We start from the raw sequence: 18,290 nt of genomic DNA on the forward strand, positions 1-18,290 counted from the left end.
GCAAGCCCATAGGGAAATTTGTTTTGCGAAGCGCCTCCAAAACGGAAAACCCTTTCGTCTAGCGGGTTTTCCGTCTTGCAAGGCGTTCGTCTTGCGGGGCACCACTGTATACAACTTGGTGCAGGCCGCTGAGTCATGCAGACCCAGCTTTATTCGCATTAAAGAAACAGCGGCCATTTTAGCCGTGACATCCCAGTTCTGCAGCGGGGATTAGTGTATGTGTGAGTGTGTGTGTGAGAGAGAGAGGTATGTACTTGTGTGCTGCATGTCTTAAGTGTGTAGGTTCTGTATGTGTGAGGGTATGTGATACAGTCTGGCATAAGGATTTAGAAGCAATCACCAGCCCCTTGAATTAAGCCCAGAAGTTGATAAGCCGCCAGTGCAACTTCTGCAATGTTGGCTAAAGGTGCTTTCTTCTCCTGACATTTGGCAGTTGCTCAGTGATTTATTGCACCTGCTGTGCTTCTGAATTGTCTTCAAGGGCAGCCCCGTATAAAGTGCACTGCAGTAGTATACCCTCAAGATGACGGGAGCTGGCGGAAATGACTGGCAGAATCCGAGACCAGGGAGAAGAGTTGGTGGAAGAAGATTGGAAAAAATTTAAAGATTATTTACAGAAATATTGTAAAATTAACGAATGTTAGAAAATGATGGAATGATGTTATATGGCTTTAGCAGAAATGTGATAAGGAACTAGGTACAGATAGATTGTCAATGTATTAAAGGGAAAAAACAAGGTTAGAATATGTTAAGATAAATTACAGGACAGAAAACAGAGGAAGATGGAAAGGAATTGCTGAAACAGTTAATTGAAGTGGAAAACAAAAAGGGAGGTGTGAGGAGGTCGCTGAAACAAGTGAACAAAAGTTATGATATCGAAATTAATGGATGTGTTTTTAATTGTTTTCGTTTTGTTTGGTTGATTCAATGTTTTAGGGTTTCGGTTGTGTGGTGTTTTTGTTTTTGTATTGTCTTGTCTTGTTTAATTCTTTTTCTTTTCTTTTGTAATCTTTAAACTGCTAATAAATATTATTTAAAAAAAACAACAAGATGACCAAAGCAGAGATAATTATGATGAGATCCCCCTGCAAAATAAGTGGAGCTAATGCACTAGGTGAAACTTACCTTATAAGGGGTGTTTCTGACCACCACCGCTATCTTTCCTACAAGCAAAACACAAGGACAATGTGGAACTATCCACGATGAGTCTGTGCTCTGCTTTATAGAGACAAAGTTGTTTTTTGTCTTGATGATGGGAAAAAATGGGGAAGACGAATCTGTAAATGTTCAAATAAATGATTTTTTCCAATAGATTTTAGAGATGTGGAGATTGCAGTTCTGCAGGCAGCTGTTAGGGAGGAGCAGTTCACAAGAGAGAACTGCTCTTTGCTCCGGGGTGTTTGATCTCCTCTTGTCAGCTGTGGTTTGACAGCCACAGGAAGCAAAGGCTGCTCTAGCTGAGGTGGCCTGGCAAGAAAGAGTGATACTGGAGCTCTTTGTGTGTCTGTGTACATATGTCTGCACATGCATGCACACACATGGAATAGGGTGTCTCACCCTGGAGTTCCTCTGGAGACTGGAACCTTAGTATGTGGCTTCTGTCTAGTTGCTTAAGAGCTTGTTCCTTGGTGCTATCACATTTAGACAGGAGTTTGTGTGCTGTGAAACAATATAGAAATTTTCATTCCACTTCCGGTAGGGATAAGACAAAAAGGCCTAGTTGCATGCAGAAATGGCAGATCTTCTTCATGACAGTCTTAATAATATTCACACATTTCATAAAGCTCTGGAGCAAATCAGGCTTGGTGACTTACAGTAATTGTAGAAATGTATACAGTACTTTAACCTTTGGCGTAAGTAGTTTATACCATAAAGTACACACAAAGGAGCCTTTGGTGGTCCTGTGCCTTGTTTTCTAACTGAGCTTCTTAGTTTCCTCCCCACTTTTCAATGTGTGATGGATGTTCTTTACGGCCAAATCAGCCTTTAGAGTTTTCTCTTTTCATCTTGCTGGGTTTTTTTGCGTGGGGTGGGGTGGAGTGAGGGAATGCCTAATGGAGGAGTGGCTTCTCTTTTGGAGATTTTGGATTGTGGCCTGAGTTAATGTTGACCAAAATTGAATGGAGAGCAGGAAGTTCAGTGTAAAGATATTTTATTAGGAAACTGAGAAAGGCCAGTTATGATCATATTTTTATTTACAGCATTTTACCAAAACCAGTTTGCATGCCAGAGTTCATTAAGTCATGCTCTCCGGGGGTCCAGGAGCACAATACCAGCAGAGTATTTTGTTAGCACTGTCCTAAGTGAGTATATTTGTAAACAGTAGCCAAGGTTATCCATAGCATTTATGCCACATAGGCAGGTTCTGCCTTGGCAAGGCATGTGTTGGCATCTCCCAGTCCAGATGGCATCTCTAAGAATCTGAGCCATGCAAAACTGTCCCACTGGGCATGATTTGTATTTACAAATGCAGCTCAGGTCTTCCCTTGCTTCATATCCCAAGGTCTGATCTCTGGCTTCAGTACTTGTTAACATGGATAGATGGCTGATGTCAGTTCCATGAAATATAAGCAGATACTGTACCTACACTAGATCAAAAGGAAACTTCTAGAAAGTAGTTAGTCCTTATTTGACCTTGAATTTGTGTCAAAATATGACTTGTTGACAAATGTGCGTGTGCATATGATGGGCCTAAACGTTTGGAGAAGGTTTAAATAAATATATGTACTGGCAGTAACTTTTCTGCATTGGGTTTGGGTTTCCTCTGTCTTAGCCAGCCTGAGGCATTTTCCTAGCCTCTTTAGTTGTTTCTAGAAAATGCAGACAGTGAGCATATGGAGTGTTTCAACGAAAATGCTGTTCACACTAAAAGCCCTGCTCTGAGTTACTGTGGAGCAGGTTTCTAAGAGATCATTTCCTTCTTCCTCAGAGTGACCAAGACCCTCATTCTCCATGACAGCGTGGCAGCTGTCAAGTCCCCAAAGGCCTTGTCCACCAACCTCTCTCAGCTTCTGCAGGTCAACCATTTTGGCCTTGGGAGAATGAACTTGGTTCCCTGAGGGCCAGGAACGTATTGCACTAAGCACACCCCCACGACTTCTGTCCAGAAGGCAGACAGCTGCATTTATAGTATTCTGTACAATACACTGCATGCTGTGCCCCAGCTGGCTTTCTCTCTGCATATCTGTTTTTACAGGTTATTGAGTTAGTTTCCTTTGGGAACTTAGGATTTGTAGTGAGGAGAGTAGTCTTCCCTGTCCTCCTTGCTCTGCTGTTGAATTCACTCTGCTGCTTTGTCACTGGGGCTGAGATGCCACATCTGGTGAGACTTTCCTCTTGCTCATCCAGTGGGCTTCTTCTCTGGGTGGTTCCGAATTTAAAGTCCTGACTGGCTTCCCTCTAGGTTTTGATGACTAAGCTGTCCGGGAGAGGCAAACGGGAAAAGATGAAAGGACAGAAACCAGCAGTTATAGAGAGCCTAAAGAGATTATCAGCAGCTTGTCGTCTGACAATCAGTCTGACGTAGAGGGGGAGGAGGATGAGCCTGGGACAAGTCATGCTGTACACAGAGGAAGTAAGGGGAGGAGTTTTCGCAGACTTGCATGCTGGGTGCGGAAAAGGAGGAAGTAACATTAGAGGGAGCAACTGCGCACAAGGGGAAGAAGGTTAATGGAAACGCTGGAGATGTACGTTTGAACTTTGTCAAATAAATCAATTGTTTGGAACTGGCTGGGAGCCCGGAGTCTTATCTATGGCCAGCTGGACAGCACTAAGCCTCTGACATAAGCGGTATATAAATCCTGTTACATAAATAAATGGCACCAGGTCATTGACATGTGGGTGGCCTCCTCCACCTGTCAGTGTTGGCCGGTGGGCTCTTGAATCTAGGATCTCTAAAGTATGGTGTGTGTCCCTCCTTTTGTGTTTTAAAGAGCCCTTGTGATTGTAACACCAACCCTACATTTTATAGGCAGCAATAGAAACTAATGGGGAGCAGCAAAAGAAACTAATGGGGAGCCATAGAGGTTCCCAGTGTTTCCTCAGGGGCCTTGATCACCCCTTCCAGCAGTAAACTTGTGTGCTTGTAATTTGGAAACGAAACAGCACTATCCAAAAACAATAGTGGCTTCCTCTACATATTCAGGGGACACCCTTGGTACACAGGGTTTTATATATATATTTTTAAAAAAATCACCTGTTTGTGTAATCCAGTAAACTGCATAAACTTACTACTCCAAGTTGAGTCTTGGGAAGTGGGGGCATGCAGATAAAATGTGTGAGTCCTTTGAGAGTTATGACTGGCATGTAGGCAGTTACAGAAAAAACAACTGATATGGGGCTTCATACATGACATTTTAATGTGCTGCTTTGTGAACCTGATGGCTTGTAACAGGTTACTGTGTAGAATTACTAAAGCCCAATATTACAAATGCCTGTTTTGCATGTTTCTATTTCAGCCGCGTCGTTTTGTGTACATTAGCACAGGATTCCAAGCCAGCTTCCCACATATTTCCTGTCAACTAACTGCTTTTTATGCTGGAAGACTCACACATTGAAGGAAAAGGCCTTCTAGAATTCTAGAATGAGGAAATGTTGCAGCTCAGAACTTGTGTGAAATCCAAGCTTGCCTCAGTTGTGCCACAAGTAAACCAGGGCATTTTGTTGCCGATTTGAAGTGAGCATTCTGCTTTTTCTTGATTTTTCTGCTGACTTATATTTTCCTTTGCTTTAAATTGGAGAGCGTAGCTAAAAAGAGCTGTTATTTCCTATAGTTGTGGTCTCTCTGAAGTCCTGGAAAGAGCTGTGAGGGACATTACTTGTGCTTTCTTGAGGAAATAGTATGTTTAGCATTGACCGTAGTCCTGGCTTTTCAGTCTTCTATAACTATCAGACATGCTGCTCTGAAGGTTGAGTAATGCCTTGGTTTTTATTCTTCCAAGCAGGTGCAGCGATTAACATTTTGCAGTGGTCTCCCTCAGAAGGTGGTGGACTCTCCTTCCTTGGAGGTTTTATGGCAGAGGCTGGATGGCCATCTGTCATTATGCTTTATTTGAGATTTCCTACATTGCAGGGGGTTGGACTGGATGATCCCTGGAATCCCTTCCAACTCTGCAGTTCTGTGAGTCTATAAATATATGACACTCAATTAGTCAAACTGTTAAACACTTGTGTTTCTGTATAATATAGATAGATAACTTGCTTCCACCTGGAAGCTGCATATATTTCTCCAGGAGGGTTTTCCCATCATCATTTTATTTGTATGCCATCTTTCCATAATTAAAACCATGCTCAATGCGTCTTACAACATAACAAGATTTACATAATTACAAACGTAACAGAAATAGTCAGAATAAATGAAACACATCAAAAAGTACACAACTGAATTGAAACAGTGTCCACATAAATCATAAGAATAAATCTTCCAGGACTTGCAAGACCCTCCAGAATGCTGTGATGCCATGTTGCCAGAAGCACTGAGGGTCCCCCAGGGTTTTGCGCTTTTTTTTTTTTTTAAACTGACTGCTCCTATAGGTACTCTGTTGTGATACTGTGATGCCCAAAGGTTTTTGCAAGGGGCCCAAAGCCCCTCAAGAATTGCCACAGAATATCTTGGCCTGTGGTCCCTGAAGGGTTTGACCATGGGTCACTGTGGTCCTTCACATAAGAAATGGTTAGCCACTGCTGATGCAAAATAACAGCAAGGAGTAAAAATATTTGACACATAAGACAAAACACTAGGAAGGAAACACTAGGCTCAAAACTTCCATGCCTATGGTTTTCAATGGTTGGTTCCAGGTTTTCCCCTTCCCTTTGATGTTGGTTCATAACAAGGTTCAAAGAAGGCCTGTCATTAGTAACAAGTGGCAAGTCAAAACAGATTGAATGACATCCCATTCTGCCCCCCTTCCCAGGCCAAATAAGAGGGGCAAATAGCAGCCCTATCTTAGGGCAGGCTAAATCTTGTTTTGGTTGGGGTTGCAAGAGGGGCCTTGTGTTTGCTTTGCTTCTGGACAGTTGTTTTCCTATTTCTTCTTCAAAGTCGCTGTTTGCAAAAGCCCTACTTTTACTAAAGGTTCTCAATACTCCATGAGCTTGTTTAGTTTCCGTGCTAGTTTTGTATGCGGAGATCGTAACAACAGGAAGCCTCTGTGATCCACTATTTTGTCACAACTGTTCCTCTCCACTTGGAGCCAGTCCAGGCATTCCCAGGTCATTTTTTAGACTTTTGAATAGCACGGTACTGTCATATGTATACTTGTAGGGGTTTGCATATTTGAATGTTCACTAGCATGTTTTGCCTATGCGTTGTCTAAAAGCTTTCAAATATACAGTCATCCTCCTAGACGTCTAAGATGGTACAGTCCTCTGTGCCTGTTTTTGTTTTAAAGAAAACAGACTGGCCTTGGCCAGGGCAAAAGATAACTGACTCAGCTTTTACAAAATCATTGCAGGATGTGGGGGTAGAAAGACTGGTAGCTGGAGAAGTGGAGCTGTCATGATGGATTGGTTTTATATTGCTGAAAGAAATCCTGTTTGAATCAAGTTCCCCATTGGTATGTCACATTAATACAGAAAAATGCATACTATTTGACTGGCCTAACCATGAAACATTGTTAATACAAACGTTGTTGGCCGGCCCTTCATATGAGCCTACATTTACAGTCTTGCTATCAAGGAATAACACTAAACCTTTCTGCGAGCCTTAGCATTGCATTTTCTGCTGGTTAAGAGATCTGAGGTAGGCTAAGGAGCCATGAAAGCAATAAGTGTGTTTCTCTCTCTTTACCTGTAAAAACATTGAACAAAGCCAGATACTTGAGTAATAGCTGTCCAGAACTTTAAAGAAGCAAGGGCTGATTATAAAGCTTTAAGCCCACTTTCCCTTTTATCGGAGGAGCTGAGGTTCCCACAAGGGACAGAACAGATACTCTTTTATGTTATTTGCTGTTGGAGTGTGATTTCTTGATGGGGAGTGAAAATTAATTTCAAACTTTAAATTCTTTCACCCTTTCTCTTGGCCTTTTTAGGTTGGAAGGTAACCTGGCAAAGCACCAAGATGTCGCTTCACAACACGAGAGCCTCAGCTCTCCTTGCTTGGGTAAGATGCCTCTTCTTTATTCTTTGTAGCTGCTTAGGATGTGGCCACACCTTGTGCTCTGGTGCCTTCTTTTCCCTCTGCGCTAACTGTGCTCTGTTATCCTTGTCCAAAGTGCTTTGTATAGCTGACAGTTCCCTTTGCGACACTGCGTTTTTGATCCAGCAGATCTTCCCTGTGAGAAACAAGTTACTGGGATGTAAAACATCTTACTTTAGGAAAGGCAAAACTGGCAGTAAAAACAGGGCAGTTGTAGCGAGAGAACCAGCTGTGTTTCAGTGACAAAACGGGCAATGAGATGTCCGTAACTCAATTGTAGGGCATCTTTTTTTTCTTTTTCTTTTCTTTTTTTGGTACACAGAAGGTTCTGGGTTCAGTTCCCAGAGTCTCCAGGTAGGGTTGAGGGAGACCTCTGCCTGAAGCCCTGGAGAGTGTTTAGTGTAAATTTTAAGTTGTCAGTTAACATGGTTTATTAGCCACATCCGCTCCATTATTTAGAAAATGTGCATAGAAGTATGCATGGGGAACTAGATTTAAGTCAGCTTCTCCCCCCCCCCCCATGTATGTAATGGGTTTAAATCAATGGCACCCTGAGGAAGCATGTCATTTGGGGGGGGGTTCTTTCCTTAGATGCTCTGTAAAGCTTTCAGATATGCTTAGTTCAGATAAGTATTGAGACCTTGGATTTAATCCAAAACTTCTGGATTTTATTTGCTTTTTATCAGGAAAGGGGTGGAGATGAGGAGTTGGACCTCTTTTTGAATGCCTAGAAAGCTCCTGGTGCTTCCTGGACGTTATGTTAATTGTCAGTTGCTCCCACTCCCTCAGACCCCTTAAAGATATTGATGAGATTTACGCATGTTTGGAAAAGGCCATGGTTAATGTGAGAGCTGTTTAAATTAAGTCTCCCGTAACTAGGAAAAAAATTCAGATACCCCCAGGCAGTCATGAAGAATGAGGGTTCATCGGAGCAATGTTGTTCAGTGGTTCCCATATAGAACTGTTTGTATTAGTTCCTACGTGGGGTTAAGGCACCAAGGCAGGGCACGTAAGAAAATCCCTGCTGAAACGATATAAATGTCTATCTGGTCCATCACTGTGAGCACCCAGAGCCCTCTGAGACGCTCACAAGCAGGACATGAGAGTACCATCCTTCTCCCACTGGTAACTGAGGCCTGCTGTCTCCTCTGGAGGTAGCATCTGGCCACTGGGACTTGTAGACTAAAATCCATGTAGAGTTGTATCAAGCAGGAGGCAAGGAAAGGAAATAATTTGTACTTCTTCTGCACCCTATTCCAAAGCCTCATGATCAGTTGTGATGTACCCATTAAGTTTTTTGCTTTATGGCAGATGGGTAGGGCATGTTCCTGTTGATGTGCTGAAGGCTATTATCTATCACTCATCTTTATGTCTGATCTGAGATCCTTCCATCTCCTAGTGCAAGGTGTATGTAGTGCTTGTATGTTTTCCTTAATGGGGTTTCCACCAAGCTTATGTGTGGGTAAACTCCAATTGGCACATTACCACAAGTTTCAGAATTGATACACTGACTGAGCTGTAAGATGCTGACCTTATTCCTTAACTTGCCAGCAAGTGGATTTCTAGCCTGTGATTTGATTCATCTTCTCTTCTTCAGGTGAACAGTCTGAAGCTGGATGATACCCTGAATTCATTGTCTCAGCTCCAAGACTGCAGCATCTTCATCAAGATAATCAACAAAATGTAAGAGGCACCGAGGACACCTTCCTTTTTCCTTGCTATACTGTGAAGTCAGTGTGCATTGCAATGTTGTTGTTTTTTAAGTCTTGTAGGGACAGAGGCTGAATGCTACAGCCAGTGAACAGCAGTAGCAAATAATGTACAAAAAGTGATCAGTATAACTGCTAGTCATAAAGATGATCAAGCTTTGAAGAGCCCTGCAGGCGCATCCCCTGGTGCTGGAAAACCTTTTAGTTAGTTCCCATCCCTCTAGTGCTTTTACCTCTACAGTGGTGCCCCACAAGACGAAATTAATCTGTTCCGCGAGTCTCTTCGTCTTGCGGTTTTTTCGTCTTGCGAAGCACGGCTATTAGCGGCTTAGCGGCTATTAGCGGCTTAGCGGCTTTAAGAAAAAGGAAACAAACTCGCGAGACATTTCGTCTTGCGAAGCAAGCCCATAGGGAAATTCGTCTTGCGGAACGACTCAAAAAATGGAAAACTCTTTCGTCTTGCGCCTTTTTCATCTTGCGAGGCATTCGTCTTGCGAGGTACCACTGTATGCTGTAGGCCACTCTTTGCAGTAACAAGTGCTTGGAAACCAGCTGCTTTAATAATGCACCTCCCTCCGAATGCTAATACAGAATTATGTACTTGTGTAAATTCTCATTTCCCCATAGCCCTGACAGTGAGCTTCCTCCCTTCCAGTGTTGTTCAAGTGCATAGGTGAAATCTGTAGCACTTTCAGAGTCTTAGGAATAACCGTAGTGGAACTCGGAGGTTTTAAGGAATAGTAGCCTGTTTGCTGTTGATTACATTCTTTGTCTCTTAATTGGATTCTGAATTAAATGCAGAACATATTCTGATACAGTGTTTTTTTTTATTTGATGAAAGTTATTTTTGTACTTTACATCCTAAGCTGGGAGAGCCTCTCTTGATGCACCTATTGTTACCTGTCCTGCTGGACAGCTGGAGGTGCATTTAAGAAATGATTCCCAGTTGTGTAGGAGGAGGTAGTGAAGAGGACTTCCTTCAGAGCCTGTATTTACTCAAAGCCTACTTAATCCCATTCCATCTGGTTTTGAACTCTGATAAACAAATCCATGAAACAAGCTGCGAGGTTAGGCCCTTTTCCTGCACTGTAAGGACTTTGGGGTTTGTGTAAAAGTTTGGGGAGGATGAGGAGACTCGGTTCAAAAACTGTAAATGATCTGTACCTCAGTTTATGAAGTACTGTGTGTAAAAGTGGTGTCAGGTTTTCTTTTAAGCCTCCTGCTGGATTTCAGGAATTAGTGGTGTCCCTCCATTGCAGTTCTGTATATACTTAATTTTCATCTTCTCTTGGTAATTGTTCTAGGAGCATATTAGAGGTGTGCAGGCAGCCTCACAATTTCTCTTGAAATGGTTGAAAGCACAAAGCACCCTGAAATTCAGCTTATACTGCCCAGATACCATCTTAATGTTTTATCTGTCTGGTGTTTTCATCATGCTAAGATGCTTAAACTACTTTTCTACAAATGTACCCAAAGAAACATATAAAAATAAATGCTAACTACTAGAATGTTGCAGGCAACCAAACAATCACAAAACAAACAGCAGACAAAAGTCAGAACTCTAAAACAGGAGGGCACCATTAAAAGTATTGTTAAATTTTGTTTTAAAAGTGTTACTCTGATATCCAAGTACTGATAAGAAGGTGCTGAACAATTTTGTTGGTGTTCCAAAAATGAGGTGCCACCATGCTCTCCCCACCAGACCGTGGAAGGTTTCAGAGGTTAGTCACATGTGGGTGAAGGTGACCCTCAATGTACTCGGTCCCAAGGTATTCACCACCCTGGATTCCTTTTGGGAGGAAGGGTGGGATATGAATTGAATCTTAATAAATTTGCTATTCTATACCTGCCTGGTTCAAGCACCTTGCAGTGAAGCAAATCCCTTCCTTGAATTTTTAGAGCTAACATTTTAATTCTTGGCAGTTTGCTGTGTCAGACTCTGAAGCTGTTTGGGTTCTGCTGAGCAGCCTGAGCTCAGAGTAGATGAGTGTGGGTGCTTGGCTGAAAAAATGCCACTGATCAAACGTCCTAAAATTGTGAAGCGTGGAACTGGGATAGCTCAAAAGTTGGTAGAGCATGAGCCTCTTGATCTCAGGGTTGTGGGTTCAAGACCCACATTGAGCAGAGGGTTCCTGCATTGCAGAGGGTTGGGCTAGATGACCCTTGCGGTCCTTTTCCAACTCTGCAGCTCCATGATTCTCAGATTGTTGTTTCAGGCAGTATAGTACAGGGGTTGTTCCAGGCTTGACTCTTAGTGTCGCAAACTTGAGAAGCAGCACAATTGGCTCCCCCTCGTGGCTCTTTTGGGTGCATCATTGTGAAGTCTCTAGTGGGCGTTGCTCACAATGTAAACAAGGAAGTAAACAGAATCTAATCGTTAGTAATTAAGTCTGGGGAGTTCTGCAAAGGATAAGTGGAGGACACCAGGGATAGCTGTTGTCTTTCTGAGGGTTCATTTTGTGTTCTGGTCTGTGTTAGTCTTGCAGTCTGATCATCAAGTCTTTTCCCCACCCACCGTTCCCAGTATGAACCCAGTCAGATGCTCCCATAGTTTCTGGTCATACAGAGATACCAATGACATTGATAAGCAGCTGGCAATTGTGGTGTTTCCCACTGCTGCCTTTTCAAGAACAATCAGATCAGCTTTCCCCAACCTGGTGCCCTCCGGATGTTTTGGACTACAACTGCTATCAGGCCCAGCACCATATGGTCATGATCATTGGGACTCATGGGAGTTGTAGTCCAAATCAACAGGAGATCATGGGGAGGGCTTGATTGGACAGCTTTAGGGACTGATACATCATTTAATCTTCTATGTTCATAGGAAGTCTATTTCAGATTGCTTTATTGTATGAATGCCCTTTACGAAGCAAGCAAAAAAAATCCTTTGCTTTGTCTTTTAGCTAGATCTCCTGCTTCATTAATGGCGTAATAGCTTAAAAATGCATACTCTTTTTCACTTAATGACACTTCTCCCTGCCCACAAATACACCAGCCTGCTTTGAATTGGAACTAGTTGTACCCAGACTACTTCCCTGTCCAGTTTCGCAAGGGAAACGGCTACCGTTTTACCATGTTACATAGCTTCAGGCTTCAAAGAGGTCCATTCTAGGTGCCACAGTAAACAGGCTGGACTGTAGATGTGAACTGCATTAATGTGTGTCCCTCTTCCTCATTTGTTTCCGATTCTCATCATCCCTCTGGTCAAATAGTTCATCAGGAATGACTCTGTCTCTCTGTTGAAGTGCTTGCTTTGTTCTCTTCCAGTCATGGCTCTGAAGAGGGACGGGACCCTTTGCAGCAGAGTTTGCCAGACCGGGTTGCCTATGTCGTCGGCTTTCTCAAGAGTAAGAGCTCCTGCCACTTGGTGCATCTTGGCTCTTTTCTGATTTAGATAATCTGTTGTCTACACATCAGCTTGAGCCTCCATCTGGCACACTCTCCAATGTGGGGGAAGCTGGCACACAAAGCTGTTGTTAATGCAGAAACTTCTTAACATTCTCCCCTGTTCCTAGAAGATGGCTAGAGTTGGTGGCAAGAGTGGCACTTTTCCATACTGCACTGCTTTTTCCCACTCATACAGTTAAAAATTACAAGAGTATGTGAGCCTATGTGCAGCTCCCACAATGATTTTGTGAAGATTGAGCATTGGAAGAAAGTAGCCAGGAGGTCCCTCTACCCATGTAAGGCCAGGGGAGGGGAGGGGAATAAACATGGCAAGACTTGCTAGACTTAAGTTCCCTTTCTGCCTGCTGGTCCCCCCTTGTGCAGGAGAGAAGAGAGAAAACTCAGCCAGAGACATTTAGCTGCCCAGAGGTGATTCTTACTTGCCTTGGGTCCACTTGGTTAAAGGCTATTTCAAGCCTGATCTCAGGTGCAGTCCAAAGGTGCTCACGGCAAGCTGCCCCAGCTAAAGGAGAGGAAGCCATTGGAACGCCTCTGCTGCTTCTGAGCAGTAAATGCCCCAGAGAAGCTAAAAGGATGGAAGTGTACATAGATGTAAAGCAATCTAAGCTTTAGAGGCGAAATGGACAAAAATGTAGTCGCTACACTCCTCATTTTTGCAGCCAAAAACCTTCCTAGACCTTTTTGATAAACCACCCCTGCACTCTCAGTTTGGCAGCCTTCCACCTGTGGATGGGGTGCAGGTGTGGGATTGTTTTGGGTTCCATAACTAGTCTAGACCTTTTCCTTGGGGGTTGGTGCTGTGATTGAATTCAAAGATGCCTTTTTAAAATTCACATTCCTCTTCCAGAACGTTGCAAGCACAAATCTACAGCACAGAACTTGGTATCTGAGGAGAAGCTTCTAGCAGCGGAGGAGTTGGAACTAGCCAAGGTATGCACACACCTGCTGCTCTCTCTCTTTAGGGGCTCAGGCTGGCAAGTTAAATCTCATTGTGGGAGATGGTGGTTAGCAGCGTCAAGAGGACATGCTAATGAGATTCTTAACATGCCCCAGAGGATGAGAGGGTGGTGCTCAAACAGGGCTCAATAAGCTGAAATGCATTAGAAAATAAATATTTTAAAGTCATCGACAGAAGAAAACACATTGCAGCTTATAAAACGGGTGAGCGTAATGGTATGAAGGAGCAATCAACAGTACATGGTACATGAATAAATATTGGGAAAGGGAAAAATAATGAACAATGTTATGCGGATGATGATTATATGGAAAGCAAAATAGAATATGAATATGTGACTTTGCTATTAGACTTTGGAAAGCAATATGCAAGATTAAAGTTAGCCATTGGTGGGTCATATGCTGCCTTCCCCCACAAACTCCACCAGCCCTCTAGATTTCCATCATGAGCTAGTCTCTTAACCAAAGTTTTATTCCACTCCACAGCTCTCCTAGATCACCTTCACTATGCATGCAGATGTGCCCTCACAGTGAAGTTCATTAACACAAGTCATTGTTTTAAACACATACAATGGTGGCCTGATAAGTGGGAGGAGCTATTTCCAAATTACGCACCAGGCTTATTTTAGAAAGGTTCTAAGGACATCTGTAGAAAGTGCTATACACATCAGAGTTCGCATCTTCTGACGGGCAAAATGCACAGTCTTGCGCTCTCTTTGTATGTATGTTAAATCACTCTGTCTCTGCCGTTGTTCAGGTGGTCATGCTGCTGTTTTACTATGCCTCCATGAGTGATAAGATTCCCAGAGAATGGACCACGGTTGAGTATGATCTCCAGGTAACTCAAACATTCTGCCTCCAGCTATAGATGCCTTATCAGCTAAGTGACCATTTGGAGCCTGGAAGAACTGTCTGTGGTGATGGTTGTGGGGTGGGTCACGTTCCACAAAGGATAGTCCAATCACAAGCTGCAGAGGAGAAAGCTTGCTTGAAGGGCAGGATACCTTCCTCTGGCTTTACATATGACCAGACGTGCCTTTGGCTGGGAACCACAAGTAGGGAGGGCTACATATTTCCTCCAGTGGGGACATCTGGTTGGCCACTGTGGGAAGAGCCGTATGCTGAACTAGAGGAGCCATTTGCCTCATCCAGCAATGAAGGCTGCTCTTGGGTTCACAGTTGCTCATTCTGCCCTGTCTCTTCCTCCTCCTCCCCCTCCTCCTCCCTGTTCCCTCAGGCGGAGATGGCTAAGTCACTGAACTTCATGTTGTACAATGAAGATTGCCTCGGTGAGAATCTGGAGACCTTCCTTCAAAAGAAAAGTAAGTGCCGGGTGAGCATGCAGGACTGAAATACCTTCAGGGGCACAAGGTTGCCCTGCTGACTTCAGTGGCTCAACCCAGATCAGGCCACACAGTTTGATCTCATGGCTGCCACACTGCAGGTTTGTTGGAACAGCAGTGAGCAGCTGGAGGGGGGCAGAGGTTCCTATACAGTGAGTCTAAAGAGGATAAAGACTGAGTCACTAGTTGGGGGTGGCATTATTTGGTGAGCTATCTGTTGAGGTGCAAGTGTTCTTGGTGAGGTTAAGGCATTGGTTCAAAAGCTACTGCCTGGCTTTTCCACAGGCTCTTTCAAAGCAAGTAGGAGCCAGGTGGACGCATTAGCATGGCAGAATTTACAGAGGTGGGGAGAGTCAAAGGGAACGATGCTGGCTGAGCTCTTGCAAATTGGTCGGAGTGAGCAGGAGCTTTAAGGGCCGGAAATACTGCATTGATGCAGAATACTGCTGTCCAGAGCTGACAGCCCTTATGTGGCGGCTTCTGAAAAACATTTCCCTGTGGAGGTACTCTGTCTGGCAGACAAAGCCTCTTCTTGCTTCTGGCCCATTGGCATGCAACATCTGCACACCAGTGATGCACATCTCCAGCCTCAATCAAGTTGTATATCTGCATGCAAATGAGTCAGAATAAGATTTTATGCCTTGTAAACTTTACATGTGGGATACAGAGTAAACATCATTATGCAGCCTCTGTATGGGGGCCCTAAACTGCAGAGAATCCTGAAAAGTGGTTTTCTCCTTGTCCTCACAAGACACTTTGATTGTGTGTTGTGTTTGCCTTTAGATTGGCTGGCTGTTACTGTCAGTGAAAGGCCCTTTATGCCTTGGGAACATACTATCTCCCATTTGGTATTCCTGATTCTATAAGCCACTCGTAGCCCCTCTTGCTTGCTTTTTTCTTCCTCCGCTAAAAAAACACAACTGAAACATTTTCTTCATAAGCTGGTTGATCTGTCCACTTAATAAACCGAATTGTTCATTCCTTGAACTTCTTCAGCTGACCCAAGCGGGGTGGATGGGGGGGGTGAATGGACCCTGGGCTTAAGGTTTTGCTTCTTTTGCTTCTTTCTTTGCTGCTGCCAAGCTGGCTCTGACATCCTGCGCACCTTCCCTCTTCCTCCAGTGCCACAATCATCCAGTATCTCCAGCACCAGCTCGGAGGAGACCACCCCACCAAGGCGAGAGGTACACTTCTTGAAGCTGCAGAAAGTCGCTTCTTCATCCGGCTTGAATAAGTAAGTTATTGACAAGTTGCTTCCCAGGATTCATGGTTGTGATTCCAGCAGTCTGATGCCACACAGGCAGATGGAAACCCTCCTTTCAGGGCACTTGCAGGATTTGATATGGCCCCTGCCTGAGGAAACCAAATTCTGTTCCAAGGAGACACCAGATCTCTGCTTTTGATCTAACTAAGTTACTTGAGGCTTTTTCCTCAGCTTGTGAAGGTGGAATCTGATTTTTTGTAGAATTCTGAGTTGCCTTTGGAAGCGTGGAATTTGTGGTTTGCACAGAAACTGGCAGGGAGAGAATAAAGAGGTGGTGAAGAGATGATAAGGAGTTGTATAGGCAGTGAAGCCCCATACCATAATTATTATTATTGCATTATCGCCTGCCCTTCACCAGCAGATTCTAGGTGGGTTATAACAAAATAAGACACAGAACTGAAAACAGCTGAAGGAAATTCAGTCGCAGGAATAGGCCGGGTTGTGAAAATATGTTGTACTTCTGGTCAAGAGCTGGAGTAAAGAGACTTCCTGGGGTATCCAGGTGAGGCCTGGGAACAGAGTTCTTCCTCCACCACAGCACCCCCATGTGGCCAAGCTGTGTGTCTGCTAAAAACAGAATTGGTGAATCCCATTGTGGTTGCAGGTGGGCTAAGAGACCTTAAATGTCAGTTTGGAAAGCCTATGTGTGCCTGCTCAATTCATGTTTCTAGTGATATGCCCAAGGAAGGAGGTTACATTTAAGCCAACTTAATGGAAACTTCTAAAAATAGAAGATAATAACATAAAAATGTATGCGAATGACAATATATCAAATATCATCTAGATTATAGAGTCAGCTGAGTAGCTGTAAGACTTCACAAGACCTTGGGTCTCTATGGTTCCTTAGATCACTTAATAACATTTTCATTAGATCTAGGTTCCCCCCACTCCGCACAGTGTTTTTCTGGTGAACAGTTGAAGGGAAACTCAGGAAAATACAGTGCATTCACCTGAGACAGTTCTTTTAAGCAGCTCTCACTCCAGCCCTTTAAATAGTTCCAAGTAAAATTTTTAAAAGCAATGTTGTTAGGTTCTGCTTCAGGGGAAGGGGCAGTAGCTCCATGGTAGAGAGCCTGCTTTGCATTGAGGAAGCGCCAGGATTAGTCCCCACAGGCACCTCCAGGTGAGACCCCTGCCTGAAATCCTGGAGAGCCACTGCCAGTCAGTGTAGGCTGTACTGAGCTGGATGGACCAGGGTTTGACTCAGGAACACAGGAAATTGCCTCACACTGCCTGCCAAGTGGGGCCAGAAGAATTCTGGAAGCCTGATTGGGAGCGAGTTCTGCCGTCAGCCGTAATGGAAGGTGGGGCATGTCGTAGAGCCTGAACCGTGTCCACTTCTTGGCAGTCTCTTTGTGATCTCACAGAGGGCCTTGTTCAGCTGAGCTCTCATTGCTGTCTGCAGTGACACAACTGCGGGTGTTGCTGACGTTGGCCGTGCTCTCATTGGCTGAGTGGCATGGGATAAGCCGGGATTTGAACTCTGCTTCAACCTCTTTGCAGCTTGCATGGTGGTATCCCTGGCTCTCCATTGCTAGTATTTGCTGAACTTGTGCAGAGAGAAGCTAGGAACAGATGCTTTCGTTGTCTTGCTCTAGACCATCTTCCCTGTTACAATGGCAGGGATGGCTTTCTAAGACCATATTACTTGCCCTGTAGCCTGAGTGAGGTTAGCACAGCATGTTTGGGGACATTGCAAAACCCATCTCTTTGTGTGTCAGCTAGATAAATGGGATGGCTGGGTCATGTTTCTTGGCAAAATGTGGAATTTTTAATAGTGCTTGTAGAATCTGTCTGGTTAACCATTTATACTTGTTTCCTTTTGGATGTCATAACATGAACCACATTTTGCTCAGCAAGCGTTTTGTGCAAGCGTCTTTCACATGTAAAAAATAAAAATTCAAATGCAGATGGCTGGTACTTCTTTGCAGGTTGCTCCCTGGCTCCTCTGCCTCTCCTATGGGTGACATCATGCATTCACCCCAGTTTCAGATAAGGAAGCTGAAGAAGCTGCTGGAAGACGAGAGAGAAAATCGGGATGAGCTGGAACACGAGCTGGCAGAGAGCCGAAAGCTCGTTGATGAGAAAGGTGAGGGGGTCAGCCACTGGAGTGGAGTGGTTGCTGCCAAGGCGCTGAGACAAGCAGAGCCCTTTTCTCAAGCACTTTTTGTGGGAAGAAGCAATGAAAGTGCTCCTGAACCTCTCAGTTGCAGGAAAAGAGGGTGGTAGCAGTGAACCATCGGGGATGGGTGTGGCGGCAAAAGCAATGCTAGCGGTTCCTTGGAGACTGTAGGTGTGGGTTTTTTCCTGCTGTTTTAACTGATGTTGTATGGCTGCCCTGGGCTCCTAGAGGGAGCTTGGGACAAAAAAAATTATTAATAGTTGTTGCACTCCACCCCAATCTCAGTGGGCAAGATTCCAGTGGTTCCAGGTCCGCTTACCCAGGGTTCGTGTTTCCTTTTGGAAATGAGGCACGG

The 18,290-nt window shown here is 44.1% G+C and overlaps 1 protein-coding gene across 9 annotated transcripts in view; it reads left to right on the plus strand.

Annotated features, from left to right (window-relative positions):
* Positions 1-18,290, plus strand: part of NUMA1 (nuclear mitotic apparatus protein 1) — a 76,611-nt gene that overhangs the window by 28,081 nt on the left and 30,240 nt on the right. For all 9 annotated transcript variants that reach the window (XM_081860011.1, XM_081860005.1, XM_081860010.1 and 6 more), the window contains exons 2-9: positions 7,029-7,099; positions 8,733-8,818; positions 12,112-12,191; positions 13,100-13,182; positions 13,964-14,044; positions 14,444-14,528; positions 15,672-15,783; positions 17,745-17,902. In XM_081860011.1, coding sequence (XP_081716137.1) covers positions 7,058-7,099; positions 8,733-8,818; positions 12,112-12,191; positions 13,100-13,182; positions 13,964-14,044; positions 14,444-14,528; positions 15,672-15,783; positions 17,745-17,902 — 727 coding nt within the window. In that variant the 5' untranslated portion in view covers positions 7,029-7,057. The remainder of the gene's footprint in view (positions 1-7,028; positions 7,100-8,732; positions 8,819-12,111; positions 12,192-13,099; positions 13,183-13,963; positions 14,045-14,443; positions 14,529-15,671; positions 15,784-17,744; positions 17,903-18,290) is intronic.

The sequence above is a fragment of the Podarcis erhardii genome (assembly GCF_964252035.2).
Source record: "Podarcis erhardii genome assembly, chromosome: 4".
NCBI lineage: Eukaryota > Metazoa > Chordata > Lepidosauria > Squamata > Lacertidae > Podarcis > Podarcis erhardii.